This window comes from Oncorhynchus nerka, linkage group LG21 (assembly GCF_034236695.1).
Source record: "Oncorhynchus nerka isolate Pitt River linkage group LG21, Oner_Uvic_2.0, whole genome shotgun sequence".
NCBI classification, from domain to species: domain Eukaryota; kingdom Metazoa; phylum Chordata; class Actinopteri; order Salmoniformes; family Salmonidae; genus Oncorhynchus; species Oncorhynchus nerka.
The window spans coordinates 25520356-25543365 of NC_088416.1; the positions used below are offsets into that span (position 1 = coordinate 25520356).

Sequence of the window (23010 nt, forward strand, 5' to 3'; positions counted from 1 at the left end):
AGGGGAATTAAACATCCGGCTATTGGGGGGGTCGATTTGCTGAGTAACACAAATTCCCCACCATCCCAATGGAAAAGACTGTGCTCATTCAAGTAGCTCATGTATGGAAATGCTGCATGGATATATCTGGAATATAGGATTTCAGCGCATCCAACTGTAAATAATTTACCATTACATAAAGATAGTCCAAGCATATCCAGAAGAATGTTTGAAAACTTTTTAGACAATCTGATGCTAGGAATGAAATGTAATGCACAGTTTACAGTAAAGCTATGCACCACAACACTGTGGTTTGGTAGTAGTCTCTACAGCTCTGTCTTGTTGTGTCTAAGTTTCCATATGCATGACATGATCGAAAAGATTTGAAGCGAGTCAACATTCTGTCAGGTTGACATGGTTTCATGGATAGCTATGACTACACAAACATATGGCATTCCATTTCCTTACCATTCAATCCTAATGGGAGTTTAGCATCATGCAGATGTGGTCCATGATCTTCAATTACACTAGTACCATGGACGGTCAGCATGATCTTCAGTGATACATTTAGCATCTCCATCTGTACCCCACCGACTGCGTGAGGATAACTAACCTTGAGAGTAAATAGAATAGAGCCATTCATCTTTGGGATTACATGTCTTGGTAAAACATACACAGCACTTTATTTCCATCAAGACCTGAGCATTCCAAACCACAGACATAAGAGCTATGGGACATAAATCATATACTGCAATGTATGGTGCTCATTCAATACAGTCAGTAGGAATCCTCCCAGCAAACCGAAAAATTGGTTGTGTGAAAGTTCCCCGAACATTCGTTAGGTTGCGTCAAAAGTTGTCATGACACAAAAAAACTGTCCAGTTGTGCCGATGATTATTCAACGTTTGTATAAAACATTCGGCTGACGTTGCAAGAACGTTCCCAGAGTCTGTTCTTCAAAAGGTTCCAGAATGTTTCATTAGGTTGTGGGAACAGTCTGGTGAGAACATTGTAGGGACATCCCAAAAGATGTGTTCCCAAAACACAAAACTGTCCAGTAAGCGCAATTGATTACACAATGTTTCTTTTAGGTTGCAAAAAAACATTCACCTGATGTTACAAGAACAATAATTCACTGTGTATGTTCCCAGAATTATAAAATGAAGTTTTGAACAGCTGTGTTCATGTTATTTTATTGTTGAAGAAATGAGTTGTACAACAACACATGTGGCAATTACTTGGAATCACATTACAATTTATGAGACATTTATTGCACAAACAGTTCCACTGTATTTTGCTGATAGTCGCAAGCGAGGATCGAGGTTTGGCGTGTTAGTCCTGGAATGAATCCACTGCGCCACTTGAATGGGACCAACACAAACACAAAGGTCTTTATACCTTTACTCTTACTTCCAGGTTGTGGTCTTTGTCTTAATCTAGAAAAAGAAATATACTCTATAATTTCTCACTCTACCAACCTTCTTTATATACTGTAAAGTTGGGATGTTTTGACTTTCATCTTCCCTACAAAACTTAATTTCAGAAATCATGTTAAATTCTTGCCTGGCAGATTGCGTTGATGTGCACATAGATGTGAATATGTACTCAGACATTAAGCCATAGTTTGGATCATAATTGAAGGATTTCTACGCTTCTACACCTGCATTGCTTGCTGTTTGGGGTTTTAGGCTGGGTTTCTGTACAGCACTTTGAGATATCAGCTGATGTACGAAGGGCTGTATAAATACATTTGATTTTGATTTCAGTACAAAGGGAAATCCACTTGAAACACTAGGATCCTGGTGGTGCAGCAGACTAAATAACCTACAGGGCTTGAAGATGACTTGATGACTAATTCTTTTAAAAAAGCTATAGCTATGTTTGGACAATACCCTAATAAAATATAGTGATGTAAAAATATTGAAATGACATTTGTTTCAAAGTTTGGCAACTTCCTATAATAATGTTACATTACACATCAGTATTAGCAGAACATTGCGGAAATGTTTTCAAAACTACTTCCATTAATCGTTGAGGTATGTCATAACCTTACAGAATAACTAAGAGTCTCGCAGGAACGATCCTTGTGGTGTTGTAATAGGAATATCCTTGGAATGTTCGCCTTACATTCACTAAAATGTTTCTGGTGATATCTGTAAAAACGACCAAAAAACATTCCCCTAAGGTGCTCATTAGGTTGTCAGGGAATGTAACAACACAATGTTCCGGTAATGTTCGAAGAACATACTGCCACAACCATCATGTGAAACTAACAGAAATGTTTCTGGGGAAACATTACAGGAATGTTCTGCTAATGATGGATAAGTTACTCAAAACGAGCATAACAACAAGCAGGGAATTCCTACAATGGTCTCATGAAGTTATAGTGTGACATTATAACACGATGGTTCTAATAATGTCCCCTGAACATGGAGATATATTACTACTTCGAACTACTTCAAATAAAATATTTGGTGATCAACAATATTCTTTGAATGTTATCATAATACAGTGTTGTGTTCGAGACCACCTAAAGCGAGACCGATTCAAGACCAAGACAGGAGGGGGGAGAACGAGTCAAGACTGAGACCGGGAGGGGGACGATTTTGTCAAATCGTCAGCATAATAAGATTTGAAAATGTCCTGTGTTTCTGTGTTCATATTTCAGAAGAACATATGGATTCTTTAGACATTCCGAATGGGGTAAAAACGCATGCTGAGGGCAAATAGAGCCACTCTACAATGCTTTACTAACCCAAACACAGTGGGGAACAACGAGGACCTTCGAGGCTTTAAGAGAAAGGCTAAGGATTTATACAATTATTATTCATTTCAATGATGTTCTGATTTAATCTCTTACATTTTTGTTCGAAAGGGAAGGGTTAACACTGAAGAGAAAAAAAATCTGGATTTTTCTTTGGTGGTCTCTGTGGAGATAAATCTAGCTAGCTAAGTCAGCCATTGGCTAGGTCATCAGAAGCTTGATGGAAGGCGTCTGCCATTCAACTGTATTAGGGCAAAATGCTGAAGTAACAGTGGAATCAGCCAATCACAATGACTTGTAATGGGCGGGACCAATTTGACAAAAATGTCACTGTGCAATAGCGAGCAGTAGTTTTCCCATGGTCTAGCTAGCTTTTGTTGTAGGCTAGTTTGCAGCGGCTGCAGAAGGATTCTTCGAAGAGGTTGTCCCTTTTCAAGAATAACTTCCAACGAGAAGTAAAGTTTCATATGATCATCATCTGGTGAGTGGAACTGTGTATTTTTATTGCAGCTCGCATGCTGTTAGCCATCTCTCTGAAAATAACTTACAGTATGTGCGTAAAACATTGTTGCATTTAAACTTTCGATCGATCAATGGTTACTTTGTGTGCCAAACATGAAATGTTTTTTGCAATGGGAAGTAATAGTCGTACGTTTCGATTGGGAAATGCTTCGCCTAATGGTTATGTTTTTGTATTCTTATGATGGGGACCTACTGGCTAATTATGTCAGAGTGAACGGTACTGCTGTCTTTCCATCCGCTCTATGCAGTGGTGTGGTGGTGCCTGGAGAAGTGGGTCCTGTGTGAAGGAAAGGCGCGGTGTGATATATCCTATGTTTTCCTATGTTTTCCTATAGTTTTGTCCGATTTTCACTCTGATTTTCACACTTTTTTTAGAAATAAAATATGAAAATGTGATGTTCTAAGTCCACAACAATACTTAAACCACATTAGCAGACCATTTGAGGTCTGGGAAAAATAAAATATGTATTTGTGGCGTGTGTAGTTACCCTTGAATTAAATTGAGCAAAAGAAATGCCCTACCCATTGATACAAAACAGCATTATATCATTCTGTAGGCCTACATTGCAGTCAACATTTAATTGGGAAGGTTTTTTGGGAATGCCTTAAGAAATGCTCATGCAAACAGTGCATGATGACTGGATTGCTCATTGCAAATATCTTACTAACCAAGATGATGGACCAAACTTTTTCCATACCTGGTTTGCATACCCATTGTTGCCTTAGTTAGCATTCACTGGTAGATATCATAAGTTGAAACATCTGTCCTACCCTACCGGCTACCGATGTCCTTCTTCTGTGAGCTGCTCCATGCCACAACCAGTTGAGAGCTGAGCACTCTTGCTGTCTGCAGAGGATATTCTGCTGAAGCTAGGCTATGTGTGCTGCTCACATGTGAATATATTTCATGTGCTTTGCGATTGTGTAGGCTACTTTTTTTGCATTATTTCTCTATTGTACTACATCAATAATAAATCGTATACTCCAATACACTACTTTGATACGCAACAGTAGGGATTAAGAACGGAGTATAGGCAGTGCCCACTGAAAGAAACGTGGGTATAAGGCAGTGAAGGCTGCTGAGGGGAGAACGGCTCATAAAAATGGCTGGAACGGAGCAAATGGAACGGCATCAAACACCTGGAAACCATGTGTTTGTGGTATTTGATACCGTTCCATTTATTCCGTTCCAGTTATTACACACAAACCCGTTCTCCGCAATGCCGGTGCCACCAACCTCCTGTGGTATAGGGCATATACCTGTGTAGAACCTCCACTACACCAAAGGGCCCTTTGTGTTTTACAAAAAAAGTGCCCTCTCCTACATGAGTGCACTGGTATTACGGTTGCTGTCCTTTCACCATCACGGACCTGTCACACACTGAAGGTGTAATAGGTTTGCCACAGCGCAAACATGTCTATACTAGCTATAATTTCCCCCACTCTTCCCTACCAGCGAGTCAAGGAAATTTGGACAAAGTTTGAGGATATTTTTTAATGAAAGTAAAGAACAGTAATGTTACGAGTAAAGTAAGAATCCCAGGTTTCAATAGGCGATGTGATATTAATGGTTCAAGAAAGGAGTGTATATATTTGGCGAATCACTTTTATCTGACTGAATGGAAGCTGATAATTGCTGGTCTTGGCAAGAAATTTTGAGTCATCACCATTCATGACCTAGTCAAGAACGAGTAAAAATGCATCCAACACCGATACAAGACTGAGACACTCAATATGTGGTCTCGAGACCGGACTCGAGTACTACAACACTGTCGTAATGATAGCTCAAACCCTAACAGAACTTCATTGGTATGTATGCAAATGTTCTGGGAATGTTCCCAGTTTGGTGTGCTGTTTGTTATTATCAATACACATCATTGGTTGTTAGGCCTATACCGGATCCTAAACAGGCCCACCCTGATGCAGGAGAGATGTTCCTGTGCCGCAGAAATGGAAAACTTGTAGAATATTCACGGTTTAAAAATGCTTCTGAAGTTTGTAATTTCCACTTAAAAATTTCAGACCTGATTTGGCCTAACGAAAAATATGCAACTATGGGGCAAAACAGATGGGGTTGACTTATACTGTTGATAACATATAAACTATATTTCGTCTCCAATTTGATTGAAAACATAAATAAAGTTGCACAAGGAGCACTTGTCTCTCAAATACATCATTATAGTTATTGGTTAGCTAGCTAGCTAGCACATGTCTGCCATATTAGCATACAGTAGATGTGACATCAGTCAAAATACGTCAAAACAAGACATGGTATCAAGAACAAGATCAAACGAGCTGAAACAAGCCACTTACAATTCTTCACCTGGCAGTTTCTTGTCATTGTGGCTAGCTATCTGGCCATCCAGAACCGTAACAACACACAGCCCTTTGCCCCTTTGAAGCTCGCTCATCGTTTTTGTGACGTTGTCAGCTAACCCATCTATATTGCTGTAGTAGGTTGAGGGAACGTTATTGGAGCAATCATGTCATAACGTCACACTATATCTTTATGAGAACATTGTGTGAATATTGCCTGCTTGTTATGGGTGTTTTTAATAACATCTCCATCAACATTAGCAGAACATTCCCATAATGTTTTCCCAGAACCATTTCTATTGTTCTCACGTTTTTTTTGCAGCAGCAGTATGTTCTACAACCATAACTGATACATTATTACATTACCTGGAAACATAATGAGAACGTTTGGATGTTTGTTACAGATGTTGGGCACAACATTTTGGTGAATGTTATGAGAATATTCCAAGCGTATTTCCTTTAAAACATTACTTTCAATGTTTTTGGGATGTTATCAACCTAATATTAGATACAAACCCTAACTAGAACTTAATGGGAATCTTACGTAATGTTCTGGGAATGTTCCCGATTTGCTGGGCTACCACTTGCTTGACTGTGTTTTGTTATTGTCTGGAGGATGCATTGACAAACTCATGAAAACCCATAAATAAGATTGGGATATTCTCTATGATATTGAAAAATAAAGACTTTGAGAGTGTGAATGACAATCTACATCCTGCCTAATGACTGATTGAATAAGCCATATAGTTTAATTGATCGAGAGTCATTTCGAGAGTGTTTACGGTCAAATGTATCACACATCCTTGTTTGCTAAATGTCCTTGATTAATCGTTGGAACAATCATCCTATTGAGAAACGAATAATGATGTTATTGAACAGTGTAAATGACCCAAATGCAGATTAATGCAAACTAGTCAATGTGCTCATACTCAATCAGAGGCATGCCTTCACAATGAGCCTACATGACCGACTTGGTAACATGAAAGGCCAATAACATGATGGAGAGGCAATTTACTGCTGCTCTCCATCTCTCTCCACGACCTTTTCCAAGAGGTGTATAATGTATTTGTGTGCCTACCGCTGCAGTAAATAACACCAAGGCAGAATCACAGACCTGTCATCACACCTGTACTCTACACAAAATGCCGCCCAACCATCAAACAGAGGCCACCGGATTGATGTATGAATTTAAAGAGGGCCGCCCACAACGGCGTTGCGGTGTCATTGTATAGTATTGAACCCATTATTTCCTCAAAAAGGAAATGCCTAAATGGTCTGAAAACATTAACCCAATAATGATGAATGAATGTCAAGATGATAGGCTAGAATAGTATCAGAATGCAGAATGACTTTTGCTGTAGGAATTAGGACATCATCGCCCGGAATGTGCACTGATTATTAGGGTTATGATTGCTAAGTTAAGGGGGGTCTCTATCAAATGTCTAGAGTAATTCCCTTACTTTTAGGAACATTGTCAGATTCCTTGTCAGAGAAGGAAGAGGATGGGAAATAATGAGTAATGACTTCAATTAGATTATTTTATTTTAAACACCAACACTTTTTTGAACAAGTCTGGAAACTCTACTGAGTGGGGACGATATACATTTTACTGACACTATTAAAGTTGAATTAACACAGGCGCTTTTTGCTGTGTAGAAACACATAGCAACACAATGTGTTCATTTCTCCGGTCCTGGTCCTGTCCCAAAGCCATCCCTTCAGCATTTTAGTCTCTAAGAATAGCTAGACACGGGAGATGAGCTGCAGCTGCTCCTCCTGAATCTCATTTACCTGCTACCGTAGCCCAGCTCTGAGACTACATCGGTAATTAATAGGTTTTTTCGTCTTCTGAAGAAACTCCCCTCAGCCATTTCCCCAGCAGGCGCTGGGACAGGCAAGACAGACAACAGATTTTCTCCGGAGACACCCCTGCTAAGCAGCCAACTTTGAGAGAGACTACTGAAAAATTGAGAAGCCGCAAAGAAAATTAAAAGCACCCATCCTCACCGAAGCCACCATGTTGTTTTATTCATTGATTGATGTGGGGTTTTGTTGGCTGCGCCTTCCAGTCACAGGCCAACATAACACACAATAGGGCTGGGAATTGTAACAATGCAGTTAAAAAAATATGAATAAGAATAAGAAATGAAAGTAACACGGAATTAAAGAGCAGCAGTAAAATAACAATAGCGAGACTATATACAGGGGGGTACCGGAACAGAGTCAATGTGCAGGGGCACCGGTTAGTTGAGGTAATATGTACATGTAAGTAGAGTTATTGCATAGATGATAACAACAGAGAGTAGCAGCGGTGTAAAGGGGGGGGGGGGGGGGGGGGGCAATGCAAAAAGTCTAGGTAGCCATTTGATTAGATGTTCAGGAGTCTTATGGCTTGTGGGTATAAGCTGTTTAGAAGCCTCTTGGACCTAGATTTGGTGCTCCGGTACCGCTTGCCGTGCAGTAGCAGAGAGAACGGTCTATGACTAGGGTGGCTGGAGTCTTTGAACATTTTTAGGGCCTTCCTCTGACACCGCCTGTTATAGAGGTCCTGGATGGCAGGAAGCTTGGCCCTAGTGATATACTGGGCCGTACGCACTACACTCTGTAGTGCCTTGCGGTCGGAGGCCGAGCAGTTACCATACCAGGCAGTGATGCAACCAGTCAGGATGCTCTCGATGGTGCAGCTGTAGAACATTTTGAGGATCTGAGGACCCATGCCAAATCTTTTCAGTCTCTTGAGGTGGAATAGGTTTTGTTGTGCCCTCTTCATGACTGTCTTGGTGTGCTTGGATCATGTTAGTTTGTTGGGGATGTGGACACCAAGGAACTTGAAGCTCTCAACCTGCTCCCCTACAGCGCTGTCGATGCAAATGGGGGCATGCTCGGGTCCTCTTTTTCCTGTAGTCCACAATCATCTCCTTTGTCTTGATCACGTTGAGGGAGAAGTGGTTGTCCTGGCACCACACGGTTTCTGGGATAATGGTGTTAAATACTTATTTTCCACCATAATTTGCAAATAAATTCATTAAAAATCCTACAATGTGATTTTCTGGATTTTTGTCTCCTCATTTTGTCTGTCATAGTTGAAGTGTACCTATAATGAAAATTACAGGCCTCTCTCATCTTTTTAAGTGGGAGAACTTGCACAATTGGTGGCTGACTAAATACTTTTTTGCCCCACTGTATATATCTTATACCATGTGTGGTTTGATCTAACATGAAAAATGAAGCCCCACCCCCTTCTCTGAAGTGTGAAATGCTGTAAGCTATATTATGTTATTTACCTCATTTGTCCATGTCATCTCATAACATTCTATATCTATATGTGTGGAAGCTGATCTTAAGCGGAGATGGTGAATTACTGGGAATTAAAGGAGGTCTATTCCAATTTCATATAATAAAGAGAAACAAAACAGACTATGCATGCACTGCTCCACATTCTGAATCTCCTCCACCCCGGCCTCTTCAGGGCTTCGAGAATGTCTCAGAGTGTTCAATTAAAAACCAAAAGTCATTAAAAATGTAGCCACCTTGAGACTGTTCAGTAGTGAACTGCTTTGGATTCGCTGGGCGTTTCAGGGTACACCCAGTGCCGCAGGTAACACTTGAATTGTCTACATTTGAAATGAAGATTTAGAGGTGCCATGAAACAAAACAATCCTGTGTGAATATTACACTGAGGAAAATTGAGGCGAGAGATCAAAATGCTGGAGACACTGCCAAAGAAACAACGACACAATTGACTTCAAACAGCTGCATATGGGTCAATGCTGACAACTGAAAGGACTGAAAGGGCAAATTGAATCTAATGAAAGTACATGATATAATTGTTGTGGTGAGTTGAGAAATATTAGATTCCCTTGGTAAAGGTTCCATTTTGATTAACATTTCCCCTAGAATAATCATCTATTTTGATAAAACTGTATTTTTTTTTTTTTTTTTACATTAAAACCACTTAAAAGGGGCAAGATTGGAAGAAATTATGTTGTGTTTTTAATATCGCTGGAGTCAAATGTACCTTGCAATAATGCATCCTGTGAAAAATGTGCATACTTAAAAACAGGTCCTTGACTGCTTTGTATGCAAAACAGTAGTGAAACTGTCCATCTTTGTAAATCCTTTAAACAGGTTATTAATCAATCAATAATGAACTAGATAGAAGCTTTGCAGGTAACTGAATGTCTGATATTAATTGCTGTGAATAGTCCATGATAATTCAATGTATCAACTACACCATTAATAATGCCTTGGAGCAATTTACATTTAATGAGGTGCTGCATCATAAACCAGAAAGACACTCAACGGCACAAACTAATAAAGTTATTCAAATTAATCAGGTATTACAGATATCTCCAAGAGTTTAAACAATACCAAAGGGCATACTACTTTGGTGTAATTTACATACATATGTCAAGAGGCATTTGAAATACATTACAGTTAATGAACTCATCAACCAAACTATTTAGGTCCTGTCATAGTAACTAATTAATTTCTCCTTACTGCAATGGAACTGACGTTGATGCCATCTCATGGTAACTGTGTTTTCATAATTGCACAGGCTCTCACCCTGCAAAGCAAATAGAGCCAGCAGTTAACCAAGATAAGAGGAAGCAGAGGCCTGTTACAATGATAAACTGGGAGACACACAAGGTTGCAAACCCAGCTCTAATGCACAATGTGAGCATTATGGAAATGTTCATAATATGTTCTGTAACAAGGAAATGGGCCTATGTGTACAATGGTCCATTGAATAAATAGTAGCCTTGAAATATAACTAGTAGCCCTGAAATATAAGCAAGTCAAAATAATGTGTGGAGCAAGGCTTGCTGTCACTTCACCCTGGTAGAGCTGTTCCACATTGGAAACAGGGTCTTGGTAATAGGGGTATTTCTCTTTGTCCAAATCAAGATGATGAGGGGTGTCATTACCAGCAGACAGTGCACTGAGGTGCACACACCTCAATAACTGGGCAACTAATGGGGCTAGACATCTGCATGGTGATCCACAGCAAATGGGGGCAAGACATTAAAGCCAGGAATACCGTGTGCAAGTCAAATACAGAATGTTAACCATTCAAATACAGAATGTTAACCATTCAAATACAGAATGTTAACCATTCAAATACAGAATGTTAACCATTCAAATACAGAATGTTAACCATTCAAATACAGAATGTTAACCATTCAAATACAGAATGTTAACCATTCAAATACAGAATGTTAATCATTCTCATTTTCATGGTAACAGCATTGAAGAACATACTGCAAGTGCCTAGGGGATTGTAATTGCATAACAGCACATCAGGCAACCTGGTGGGCTGCACCGAAATGGAAAATATTTTATTCTCCATCCAAGCTGCAACCTTTTACATACGGTATACCTGTACTTGTGAGAATGTACAGTCTACCGCATGTCAACAGAAATGAATTTTGTTAAAAGAAAACACAATGACATCATGTTTTGCCACCACTTAGCTCCTAAAGGGAAATAGATTATATTCCGGTATTGTCTGTAGTTAACATGTTCATTTGCCGAATCCCCTGGAATTTAACATTCTCTCTCCTTGGCTCTGAAGATGTATGGTCTGCAGTGAAACAACCTTGTATGTGCATTTTTGTGGGAAGAAGCACTTTATTTAAAAAGAAAACGGGACAGGCTAACCATCTGAGAGGGAGGGAGAGACTCAGCCTTCTCTCCTCTCCATCCTCTCTCCTCCCCTCTCCTCCTTTCCTCTTTCGCTCTTCTCTCCTATTCTCCCTTTCTTAGTCAGCCCCTCCTCGGTGGGTCCACACAGCAACAGCAGAGAGAGACTGGCCAAACCCATGGCTGATTTACAAACCTCAGTTTAATTACTCGGTTAAAGATAGAGCTCTATACACCAGAGAGTTTAGGGCTGACACTGACATTGACACTCATTTTCCTTCATCACAAGTACAGTCCAACAAAGATTTCTGGTTTTGCAAATTGCACATCAATCGTGGTGAAGCAGATTCGTTTTTTTGATTCTGCCGAGAAATATTACTATCCCTGACACCAAAACACCAGCCACAATTAGAATAAAAGTACTCAGTACCATGGCTCAGAATAACCACAAAATAATAATAATGGGGAATGAAATTTGACCCAGTCTTAACCTACTGTATATTGATGAAGGTAATCCCAGTCCCTGCTCAGTAGTCCAGGTAATAGTGCTATAAATAAGGCTAGTATATGTACTAACCTGTGCTGAGAGGCTTATACAAACCAATGTACATGACAGAGGGCGGCCAATTAAAAGAAGCCCATGCATTCCACAGCAAAGTCCTCAAGAGTTTTGCTTTCAGCATTCATCCAGTCTGGTGTTACAAACACCATGCTTCAACCAACTGAGCTATTGGAATCACGTCTAAATGTGTTCTTGTGTGAATTATTTGGAAACCCAGAATAACAGGTTTCATAGAATACAGACCATAGTCATTGAGTTTGGTCTATTGTTAAGATAGACAAGTAGCCTCAGTTCTATCAGCAATACAGCACAGCACTCTAGTGGTCACAAGGGGAATGTGTGTGTGTGTGTGTGTGTGTGTGTGTTTGTGTGTGTGTGTGTGTGTGTGAGTGAGAGAGAGAGAGAGAGAGAGAGAGAGAGAGAGAGAGAGAGAGAGAGAGAGAGAGAGAGATTCTATTGCTGTGTTTTTCAATAATGTGATGTGAAGGTACTCCATTTCCACCCCATACATTTCCATGAATTAATCTTTGACGTTAGACTCCAGATGTTAGGACAGCAATTTCAATTAAACATATTGTTAAGCACCATATTACATTTTGAATCTGTGTTTTACAGATAATATTAAATCAATCACACATCACATAATATTCAGGCAGGTGTCATTCAAAGATATGCAAAGAAAGAACACATAATATCCATTCATACAGTATCGAAGAGACTTGATGAGGCTACACATAGAAGAAACACATTTGAATACATTTGAAATGCAGTGTAGTGATGGGAGGGAAGGAAGTGACTTCTGCAATTAGGAGATAATTACTCACAGTTAAGATGACATTTTGACACGGCAAGCTTTTATCTGTGTGTGTGTGTGTGTGTGTGTGTGTGTGTGTGTGTGTGTGTGTGTGTGTGTGTGTGTGTGTGTGTAAGAGAGAGAGAGCCCTGTATGTCCCTGAGCTCTACTGTATGTGTGGGTAGAAGGGTGTTTGTAATCTGTGAGGTAGGTGACCCATCAAGGCTTCTACTAACCCGAACAGAGCTCATTTTACTCCATGCCAAAACAAGGATGCCATGACCCCTCCATAGCCTTTGCTTATTGAATGAAAGAGTTACATCAGAGGGCCAAGTCACTTCTCTTAGTTATTGGGACAACTATTAGGTGTAAGGCTGTGCTTATTTAGCCAGCAGCCTGCATATAAGTGAGAAAGATTATTATGCCGGCTAGGGCACTAGCCAAATGATGAGGTGACAACCAGGTTTTAGCAATAGGGTGCTTTTCAGGTTCTCTATTAATATAATGGCAACAAACAACTTCCAGTTAATGTGAAAAATTGATATGTATTGTTTACCATCAATTTACAGTACTTCATTAAATTGACCGGGAGGAGAGAAAGGACCTCATGATGTACTTAAATTGCACCAACAAAAATGTCTGCCGGAAAAACTTCCAACGCTGGCTGACGGCTGAATAAATACTAGCAAAAAGTAACTTGCATTAGTGAGCAGTCCATGTTATGCAGTAGGCCTATCAAAACATGTCAGTTTAAAATAGGAAATAGAACTCCGTTAAATATTTCATGACTTTTTATGAGTGCAGTAAAATGAATAGCCAACTCCTCTCTTCAATTAAATGATTCCTGACTCTGTCAGTAGGCCTAGTGCAGTACATTTTTAAATGTGAATAGCTGCTATAAAATGTCCAGCTATAGCAATTAAGAAAGACAATCACACTTTAATTACCCTGGTCTTAAATATCCTCACTATTAAAATGGAGTCATTCAATGGATTTAATACGTCAATCATGGCTATATAATCCCTGTCTCATTAGAAACCAGCTTTAAAATCAAATGAATATGAGAAAATGCAGTTGAGAATGGGAACAAAAGAGGGCTAGGTATGTGCTGAAATGTAGGAGTTAACACTGGGGATGAAATGTATTTTTAATTAAATCCTGCCAGAGTCAGACAATCACCTTATCTCCCCTATGTGGGGGCGCATAAAGAGACTAAACTCCATACACAGTTTTACAAGAACATAAAACAGATATTAAAATGGTAGTGCTTTACGTCCAGAGGTATTCATGAACAATGCATGAGCTTGTTCTTTCTTTTTAATTTGCATGATCGGCTACTCCCATGCTTTTCTCTCGCTGTCTTTCTGGCACAAAACTAAAATCTATAATGTCCTAATTGGAATGGTTATGTACAGTATCTGTGCAGTGTGGAATGATGAATCGTTTTTTTTTCAGCAAGTCTACTGCATGAGTGCATGAATACAAATGGCTTTGCATTTTGTTAGAAGAAACATTTGAACTTAAAGGTAGACTCAGCGATATGACATAGCCGCAGAAAGTAAACAGCAAAGTGGATTAATTTCCACAACAACTAAGAATGTTGATACACGAGGCTCAACTTCTCCGCTGTTTTGATCCCGTGGCTACCACGCTGTGACAGCGTGAAGCAAACCCGTACACATTCAGATACTGCGCGTGAACGTACGAGAGAAAAGTCATACATCTCATCATCTGTGGCGCTGTTCATGGCAACCCCATTTTGCCGAGTCTACCTTTAAAAGCCTGTAATGTCAGTTTCACTGCATCTGTTTCATTGCCATTCAGTACCATTCATTCAGTGTTACATATGAATCAGCCTGGACTCATAGATTAGACGTAACATAGTAAATGTAGATCCAGACCCTCAAATTATTAGGATATGTTAGGTTTGGTTACATGAGACAAAATATTACTTAAGACAAAAACCAAAGGAGGATGGTAGGTAGGTTAGTTGGTTGGTTGGTCTGGGTGGATGGGTGGACGTACAACACGAACGTCTAGCAACCCAAAGGTTGCGTATTCAAATCTCATCATGGACAATTTTAGCTACTTAGCAACTTTCCACTTTTAGCTACTTTTCAACTACTTAGCATGTTAGCTAACCCTTCCCTAACTCTAACCCTAACCTTAACCAAGCAACAATAAATTCAGGGAGTGTTTTTATTTTTTTTGTTAGTGTAAGTGACCGGCTCTTCCGGCTCCCGCGCCTCAGCCTGGCCCGTCAGGCTCCCGCGCCTCAGCCTGGCCCGTCAGACTCCCGCGCCTCAGCCTGGCTCGTCGGGCTCCCGCACCTCAGCCTGGCTCGTCAGGCTTCCGCACTTCAGCCTGGCTCGTCAGGCTCCCGCACCTCAGCCTGGCTCGTCAGGCTCCCGCGGATCAGCCTGGCTCATCAGGCTCCCGCGCCTCAGCTTGCTCGACAGGCTCCCGCGCCTCAGCAGAAGTGACCGGCCCGCTCCTGGTCAACGTCCTGATGATGGAGCCACGCATCAGAGAGGGGGTATGGTCAGGTATCCTCCCTCTCAGGCAATCGAGGTCACCAGGCTGCTCATTATTACGCACACCTGTCACCATCGTTACGCACACCAACGCCTCATCAGACTCACCTGGACACCTGCCTGATTACCTTCCCTATATATGTCACTCCTTTGGCTCTTTCCCTAGGCGTTACTGTTCCAGTGTTCATGTCTGTACGCTGCCAGTTTTTCTGCTTTTGTTTTATGTTCATTTAGTTATTAAATACACTCCCTGAACTTGCTTCCTGACTCCCAGCGTACATGTTACACAGTACCTTGTGGCAACAAACACTCACACGGAAACAAACACCCACAAACCAAAAGTGAAACCCAGGCTACTTAAGTATGATTCTCAATCAGAGACAACTAACAACACCTGCTTCTGATTGAGAACCATACTAGGCCGAAACAGAAACCAAACATAGAAAAACAAACATAGACTGCCCACCCCAACTCACGCCCTGACCATACTAAATAAAGACAAAATAAAGAAATAAAGTCAGAACGTGACAGTACCTCCCCCTCCAAAGGTGCGGACTCCGGCCGCAAAACCTGAACCTATAGGGGAAGGTCTGGGTGGGCGTCTGTCCGCGGTGGCGGCTCTGGCGCAGGACATGGACCCCACTTCACCACAGTTTTTCTCTGCCTCATTGTCCGCCTCCATGGCCTCTTAAACACGGCGACCCCGCCGCCGACCTCGGACACAGGGACCCTAGAAATGGGTCCCGAATGGGACGGAGATTCCGGCAGCGCCGGACAGGCGGGAGACTCCGGCAGCTCCGGAGTGAAGGCGATTCTGGCAATGCCTGGCTGACTGACGGCTCTGGCAGCTCCTGGCTGGCTGACGGCTCTGGTAGCTCCTGGCTGGCTGACGGCTCTGGCAGCTCCTGACTGACTGACGGCTCTGGCAGCTCCTGGCTGACTGACGGCTCTGGCAGCTCCTGGCTGGCTGATGGCTCTGGAGGCTCCTGGCTGGCTGACGGCTCTGGCGGCTCCTGGCAGACTGGCGGCTCTGGCGGCTCAGGACAGATTGGCGGCTCTGGCGGCTCAGGACAGACTGGTGGCTCTGGTGGCTCAGGACAGACGGGAGACTCTGGCGGCTCAGGACAGACGGGAGACTCTGGCGTCCTAGGACAGACGGGAAACTCTGGCAGCGCTGGAGAGGAGGAAGGCTCTAGCAGCGCTGGACAGGCGGGAACACCTGTAGGCAGAAGACGGAGAGACAGCCTGGTGCGGGGGCTGCCACCGGATGGCTGGTGTGTGGAGATAGCACTGGGTAGACCGGACCGTGCAGGCGCACTGGAGCTCTTGAGCACCGAGCCTGCCCAACCTTACCTGGTTGAATGCTCCCCGTAGCCAGGCCAGTGCGGCGAGGTGGAATAGCCTGCACTGGGCTGTGCTGGCGAACCGGGGACACAATGCGTAAGGTTGGTGCCATGTACGCCGGCCCGAGGAGACGCACTGGAGACCAGATGCATAGAGCCAGCTTCATGGCTCCTGGCTCGATGCCCACTCTAGCCCGGCAGATACGAGGAGCTGGAATGTACCGCACCGGGCTATGCACACGCACTGGGGAAACTGTGCGCTCCACCGCATAACACGGTGCCTGCCCTGTCCCTCTCTCTCTCTCCGGTAAGCACGGGAAGTTGGTGCAGGTCTCCTACCTGGCTTCGCCACACTCCCCGTGTGCCCACCCCCAATACATTTTTGGGCTGCCTCTCGGGCTTCCAGCCGCGCTGCCGTGCTAGCTCCTCATAATGCCGCCTCTCTGCTTTCGCTGTCTCCAGCTCTGCTTTGGGCGCGATATTCCCATGGCTGTTCCCAGGGTCCTTTGCCGTCCAGAATCTCCTCCCAAGTCCAGTTCTCCAGGTATCGCTGCCTCTCCTGCTGCTGCTGCCTGTTACCACGCTGCTTGGTCCTTTGTTGGTGGCTGTTTCTGTAACGGCATTCCTCCTCTTCTGAGGAGGAGTAGCGAGAAGGATCGGAGGACCAATGCGCAGCGTGGTAAGTGTCCATAACATTTATTTTAAGATATAAACTGAACACTATGAAATATAAACAATAAACGTGAACATGAACGAAAACCGAAACAGTACCGTGTGGCAACAAACACTCACACGGAAACAAACACCCACAAACCAAAAGTGAAACCCAGGCTACCTAAGTATGATTCTCAATCAAAGACAACTAAAGACACCTGCCTCTTATTGAGAACCATACTAGACCGAAACAGAAACCAAACATAGAAAAACAAACATAGACTGCCCACCCCAACTCACGCCCTGACCATACTAAATAAAGACAAAACAAAGGAAATAAAGGTCAGAGCGTGACCTTTATTGTGTGAATCTTCATCACACCTTGGAATGGAGATTGGAGATCCAAACACAGCAGGGCTAGACTCATTCTGTTCTTGAAAACCAGCCCAAATGTTGTAGGCTATAAAGTAGGCAAACATCTTAATTATGGAGAGGATTTGTTTTTAAATGGCACTGTCATGTAGCAACAGCTAATCATTAATATGCATCAACAGCAAGCAGAGCTACTACACACCCACTTTTTGCCACATCCATATGGTCTACAAGGTGACAGCTGTTCCTTCAGTCAGAAAGAGATGAGTGAAGAGAGGGGCCTGCCTATGTTAGTCAAATGAAAGGGTACGTAGCCCTGGTGACAAAAATGCAAGCTTTGCACATTTTTTTCAGCTGGATGCGATGCAGAGTCTGCCAGTGCTGCGCCAGAATGATGCACAAAGAGTCATCTTTATGAACATGACACAAAATGTCAAATAGACCAGGCTCAGCGGAATTGTTAAGCGCTCTCCTGAGGGATGCTCAGACTGAGGACGAAGATAACATGAAAGGAGAGTTCTTCGTGGAGGTTTCACCTTATCAAGCACCCCTCAGTCGGGTGTCCTTGAGTCCCACTACCTGGGGTTTCACTTTCAGATAGCAGGCCTTAGCAGAAAAAAAAAGCACCTTGTTGTTTGAAAGGGAAAGGTCCGTCTCTGATGTAAATAAATAAAAACATAGGGTACAAAGGTGTATGGTGTGAGATTATCAGCATGGCTACCAAATTCTCCAAGTAGAAGTATTTCATCAAAGTTCCCTAAGAATAAGAAATCAGAAAGGTCACACACAAACAGGCTTGGTACAATTTCTACAATTTCCATTTCAGGTTTATCTTTCTTTTTGTCTGTTTAAGACAGTCTTAGAAAGTTAGCTGGATAACTTTATATGCTATGTTGTCATATTTGATGACAGACCTTGACAAGAGGGATGGTTCCCTCCCTTGTGTTATGTAGTCTACACAACTGCATGAATGTGCAAGGTGCACAAGACCTAGATTAAACACTATATATGCAAACGTATGTGGACACCCCTTCAAATTAGTGGATTCGACTATTTCAGCCACACCCATTGATGACAGGTGTATAATCAATCTCCATAGACAAACATTGGCAGTAGAATGTCCTTACTGAAGTGCTCAGTGACTTTCAACGTGGCACCGTCATAGGATGCCACCTTTCCAACAAGTCAGTTGATCAAATTTCTGCCCTGCTAGAGCTGCCCTTGTCAAGAACAAGCTCACAGAACTGGAGCGGGACCACCGAGTATGCGCTTAAAAATGATCTATCCTCGGTTGCAACACTGACTACCGAGTTCCAAACTGCTCTCTGGAAGCAAGATCAGCACAAGAGCTGTTCATGAAATGGGTTTCCATGGCAGAGCAGCCGCACACAAGCCTACGATCACCATGCGCAATGCCAAGTATCTGGAATAATGAATCATGATTCATCATCTGGCAGTCTGATGGACTAATCTTGTTTTGTCGGATGGCAGGAGAACGCTACCTGCCCCAATCCATAGTGCCAAATGTGAAGTTGGATGGAGAAGGAATAATGGTCTTGGGCTGTTTTCATGGTTCATGCTGTGCTGCTGGATACTCCTGATATCCATCCAAATCCGATGCATTCTGAAAACTGAGTGCAAGTAGGTCTATGTCCGGCTTATTTTATGAAACATTTATAACAATGGCCACATCCCAACGGTACAACAGATTTTGCTATCATCTCAATTAATCAAATCAGACTCACCTAAATTAAAAACTCAGTTTTAGTTTCTTCTCTTTTATTTTGCAGTGAGGTAGGCCTAGGATGCGGTCCAAAGACTTAAAAGACACACCCTCGTCCACTTAACCTGCCTCGCCTTATGCCATTGGGGGAATCCCTGTCGCCATCGTGGAGGGCGGTCCAAATTATTAGCCAAACAATGGAAGTTTGCAACGTAATAAGCCCCTCAGCCCTCGTTTTTAAGTTGGCTTTGTGAGTGTATAATTATGTTCACTCTGAGTGTACAATTATGTTCACTCCGTGGCCTGAAACTCCCCATAATTCAATTTGCGCGCGATTGTACATCCGCTAAGAAAAGTCTGCGAAAATTTAAAAACAACCTCAATGGAGAAGTCAACATGCAAGTGTAAGTAAAAACAAATGCAAATAAGTTTGAAAATGTGCTACTAGTGCACATGACAGCACAAACACGTCTTGCAAATAGTAAATATGTTTTTGTTTGGTTATCTTTTGGAAATTGTAGAAATAAAACATTTTCCTTCTTCAGAAGATCCAGCTAGGCAGGCTAACATTAGTTAGCTAATTCATTTGCTAGCTATCAAACAGTAGGCGTATATATTAATAATTATATATTTAAGTGTCCACTTAATTTGCGAGCTGAGGGAATATAGGGTGTCTTTTAAGTGTTTGGACCGCACCCTAGGCTACTTTTCCTTTCCCCACCACAAGAGTAGCATTCGAGATTACCTTCTTAACTAACAGAAAACAATATGCTATGCTGGTTTAATATAAATATGAACACTTTAACACACAAAATGAACTATTTTTCTAACTTTCAGTGGGAAAACAGGTAAACCCACAGTTGCACCTGGTTTTCTTATAGTATTTCCCCGCCCTTTGAATTCAGGTAATTATCATTGTTTCCACTCCTTGTACTCTGTGTCATATGCCAAAGAGTGGCCTTTCAGTAATTTCAACTTTCAATATGCAGTCTGTGGAAACAGACTGATACCCAGACTAGAGTTCATACTCCGAAGATGGAATATGCCATTGCCATACCTTTAGTTTAGACACATCCAAAATAAGTTTTTATCACAATCATGATTGTGTTCACAAATGTAAAAACCAATGCGCACAGGCTCAATATGGCTGATCGCAGACCTGCCCATAGCGACAGGACCTGCCGCGTCATTTCATTCTTCAGTGGCAGTGCGCATGTGCGAAATTTAAAGAGGGACGTTTGAGGAACTGAAACTGCAGACGATATCTATGCTTATAATTAACAGCCTTCAATAAAGTTTAGTATTGAAGTTCACGGCAAACGGATCCCAATAGGCACACGGTGTGAAATATTTTACCACTATTTAGAAAATCTATAGGTATCTGACTTTTTTTTAACGAACAACAGCAGCTGTAGCAGAATACTGTCGATGTTTTAGTGCGGCCTCGGCATATCCTAGGTCTGCTTGCCGATATCAAATGCCACAGCAGCGGGTGAAACTTTGGCTCTTCAGCCTGCATTAGCCCAATAGAAGGTTATCTAACCCAAAACATGTCTGAGATTCTGGTTGTTGTAAAAGAGTGCTTGGTCAAAATGTTCTTGCGCTTTTATTATGCTGTATTTTGACTTCATGCGAGCGATATATGCTTGAGAATACTCTTTGAAAATTATGTTTATTTTGCAATAGAATAATCATGTGGCGTAATGTTTACTTTTCTCAATGTGTTGCTTACATGTCTTTTTTGTTGTTTCAGGACAGAATGAAAACCATGTCAACTCAGCCTCTCATCAGATCAAAGCAGACCGAGAAATCAATCAATGGAATATCCACACAGGTTGTTTGCACAGAATTCAGTAACTACATATTTATAGTTCTCACACAGTATGGAAAAATTGGCACTTTAGTATCAGTCACACCTGACTCCAGATCCGGTGATATCAGCACTTCCATGTTCACCACTAAAGTATTGCTGGGAAAAGAAGAGGTAAGCAGCTAGACACCACTGGATTTTTTCTTAATATTAGTAGCATTATATTACCGTAATTTACTACTATGAGTATGTATGTGGCTGGCTACATTGTTCCTCACACACGGTCTTGTTTTATTTCTCCCTGCAGGCTTTGACACACGTCTGTGCCAAAAACTTGGCAACATTTGTGTCACAAGAGGCAGGCAACAGGCCTGTTCTACTGGGGTTGGCACTGAAGGACAGTTCCATAGAAGCAATAAAGGCCATGAAAGATGTAATAAAAAGTTGTCAAGTCTGGTAACTACTGGTACAGGGAACAAGCAACAGAATAGCCTACCTGGAAAGACAATTTAAGAAAAGGCTTCATACACTTAACACATTTTTTTCCTCAATGTTTTTCCATCCTTTAAAAATGTATTTTGTTGTCTGTTGTTACTTCTAAGCATGATGTGGTAATAAATGCCATATAAATGGGAAGTTTATGCGTTATAAATGCCTATAGAATTTGGGGGATTGAGTGGGAGCCAATGGTCACAAACTGATTCTGTTTGAGACAACCATCTCGATTTTAAAGCCACACTCTGAATACTGTTAGTGCACAACTAACACAAATATAAATAAAGGAGCAAATGCATCTCATTCCCGTGAAATTCACATGCAAAATAGCATTTGATTGATTGCTATGATATAAAAGTTTGGGGTCACTTAGAAATGTCCTTGTTTTAAAAAAATAATAATGTGTCCATTAAAATAACATAACATTGATCAGAAATACGTTATAGACATTGTTAATGTTGTAAATTACTATTGTAGCTGGAAACGTCAGATTATTTTATGGTGTACAGAGGCCCATTATCAGCAACCATCACACCTGTGTTCCAATGGCACGTTGTGTTAGCTAATCCAAGTTTATCATTTTAATAGGCTAATTGATCATTAGAAAACCTTTTTGCAACTATGTTAGTACAGCTGAAAACTGTTGTTCTTATCAAACACGCAATAAAACTCACCTTTAGAACAAGTGGACAAGTACATTAGAGTGTCTAGTTTGAGAAACAGACACCTCACAAGTCTTCAACTGGCACGTTTCATTAAATAGTACCCGCAAACACCAGTCCCGTTTCGGGAAGGCTACCCGAAACCTTTGAACCAAGTTAAACAATTAAAAAAAAAAATTCACCTTTATTTAACCAGTTAGGCTAGTTGAGAACAAGTTCTCATTTGCAACTGCGACCTGGCCAAGATAAGCAGTGTGAACAGACAACACAGAGTTACACATGGAGTAAACAATTAACAAGTCAATAACAGTAGAAAAAAAGGGAGTCTATATACATTGTGTGCAAAAGGCATGAGGAGGTAGGTGAATAATTACAATTTTGCAGATTAACACTGGTGTTAATGATCAGATTGTCATGTACAGGTAGAGATATTGGTGTGCAAAGAGAAGAAAAGTAAATAAATAAAAACAGTATGGGGATGAGGTAGGTAAAAATGGGTGGGCTATTTACCGATAGACTATGTACAGTGGCAGCGATCGGTTAGCTGCTCAGATAGCAGATGTTTGAAGTTGGTGAGGGAGATAAAAGTCTCCAACTTCAGCGATTTTTGCAATTCGTTCCAGTCACAGGCAGCAGAGAACTGGAACGAAAGGCGGCCAAATGAGGGTTTGGCTTTAGGGATGATCAGTGAGATACACCTGCTAGAGCGCGTGCTACGGGTGGGTGTTGCCATTGTGACCAGTGAACTGAGATAAGGCGGAGCTTTACCTAGCATGGACTTGTAGATGACCTGGAGCCAGTGGGTCTGGCGACGAATATGTAGCGAGGGCCAAAGACT

The 23010-nt window shown here is 41.8% G+C and overlaps 1 protein-coding gene across 1 annotated transcript in view; it reads left to right on the plus strand.

Annotated features, from left to right (window-relative positions):
* Positions 1–15945, plus strand: part of LOC135563647 (integrator complex subunit 1-like) — a 39976-nt gene extending 24031 nt beyond the window's left edge. The window contains exons 11-12 of the mRNA XM_065006731.1: positions 14831–15125; positions 15743–15945. Coding sequence (XP_064862803.1) covers positions 14831–15125; positions 15743–15945 — 498 coding nt within the window. The remainder of the gene's footprint in view (positions 1–14830; positions 15126–15742) is intronic.
* Positions 15946–23010: the final 7065 nt, after the last annotated feature.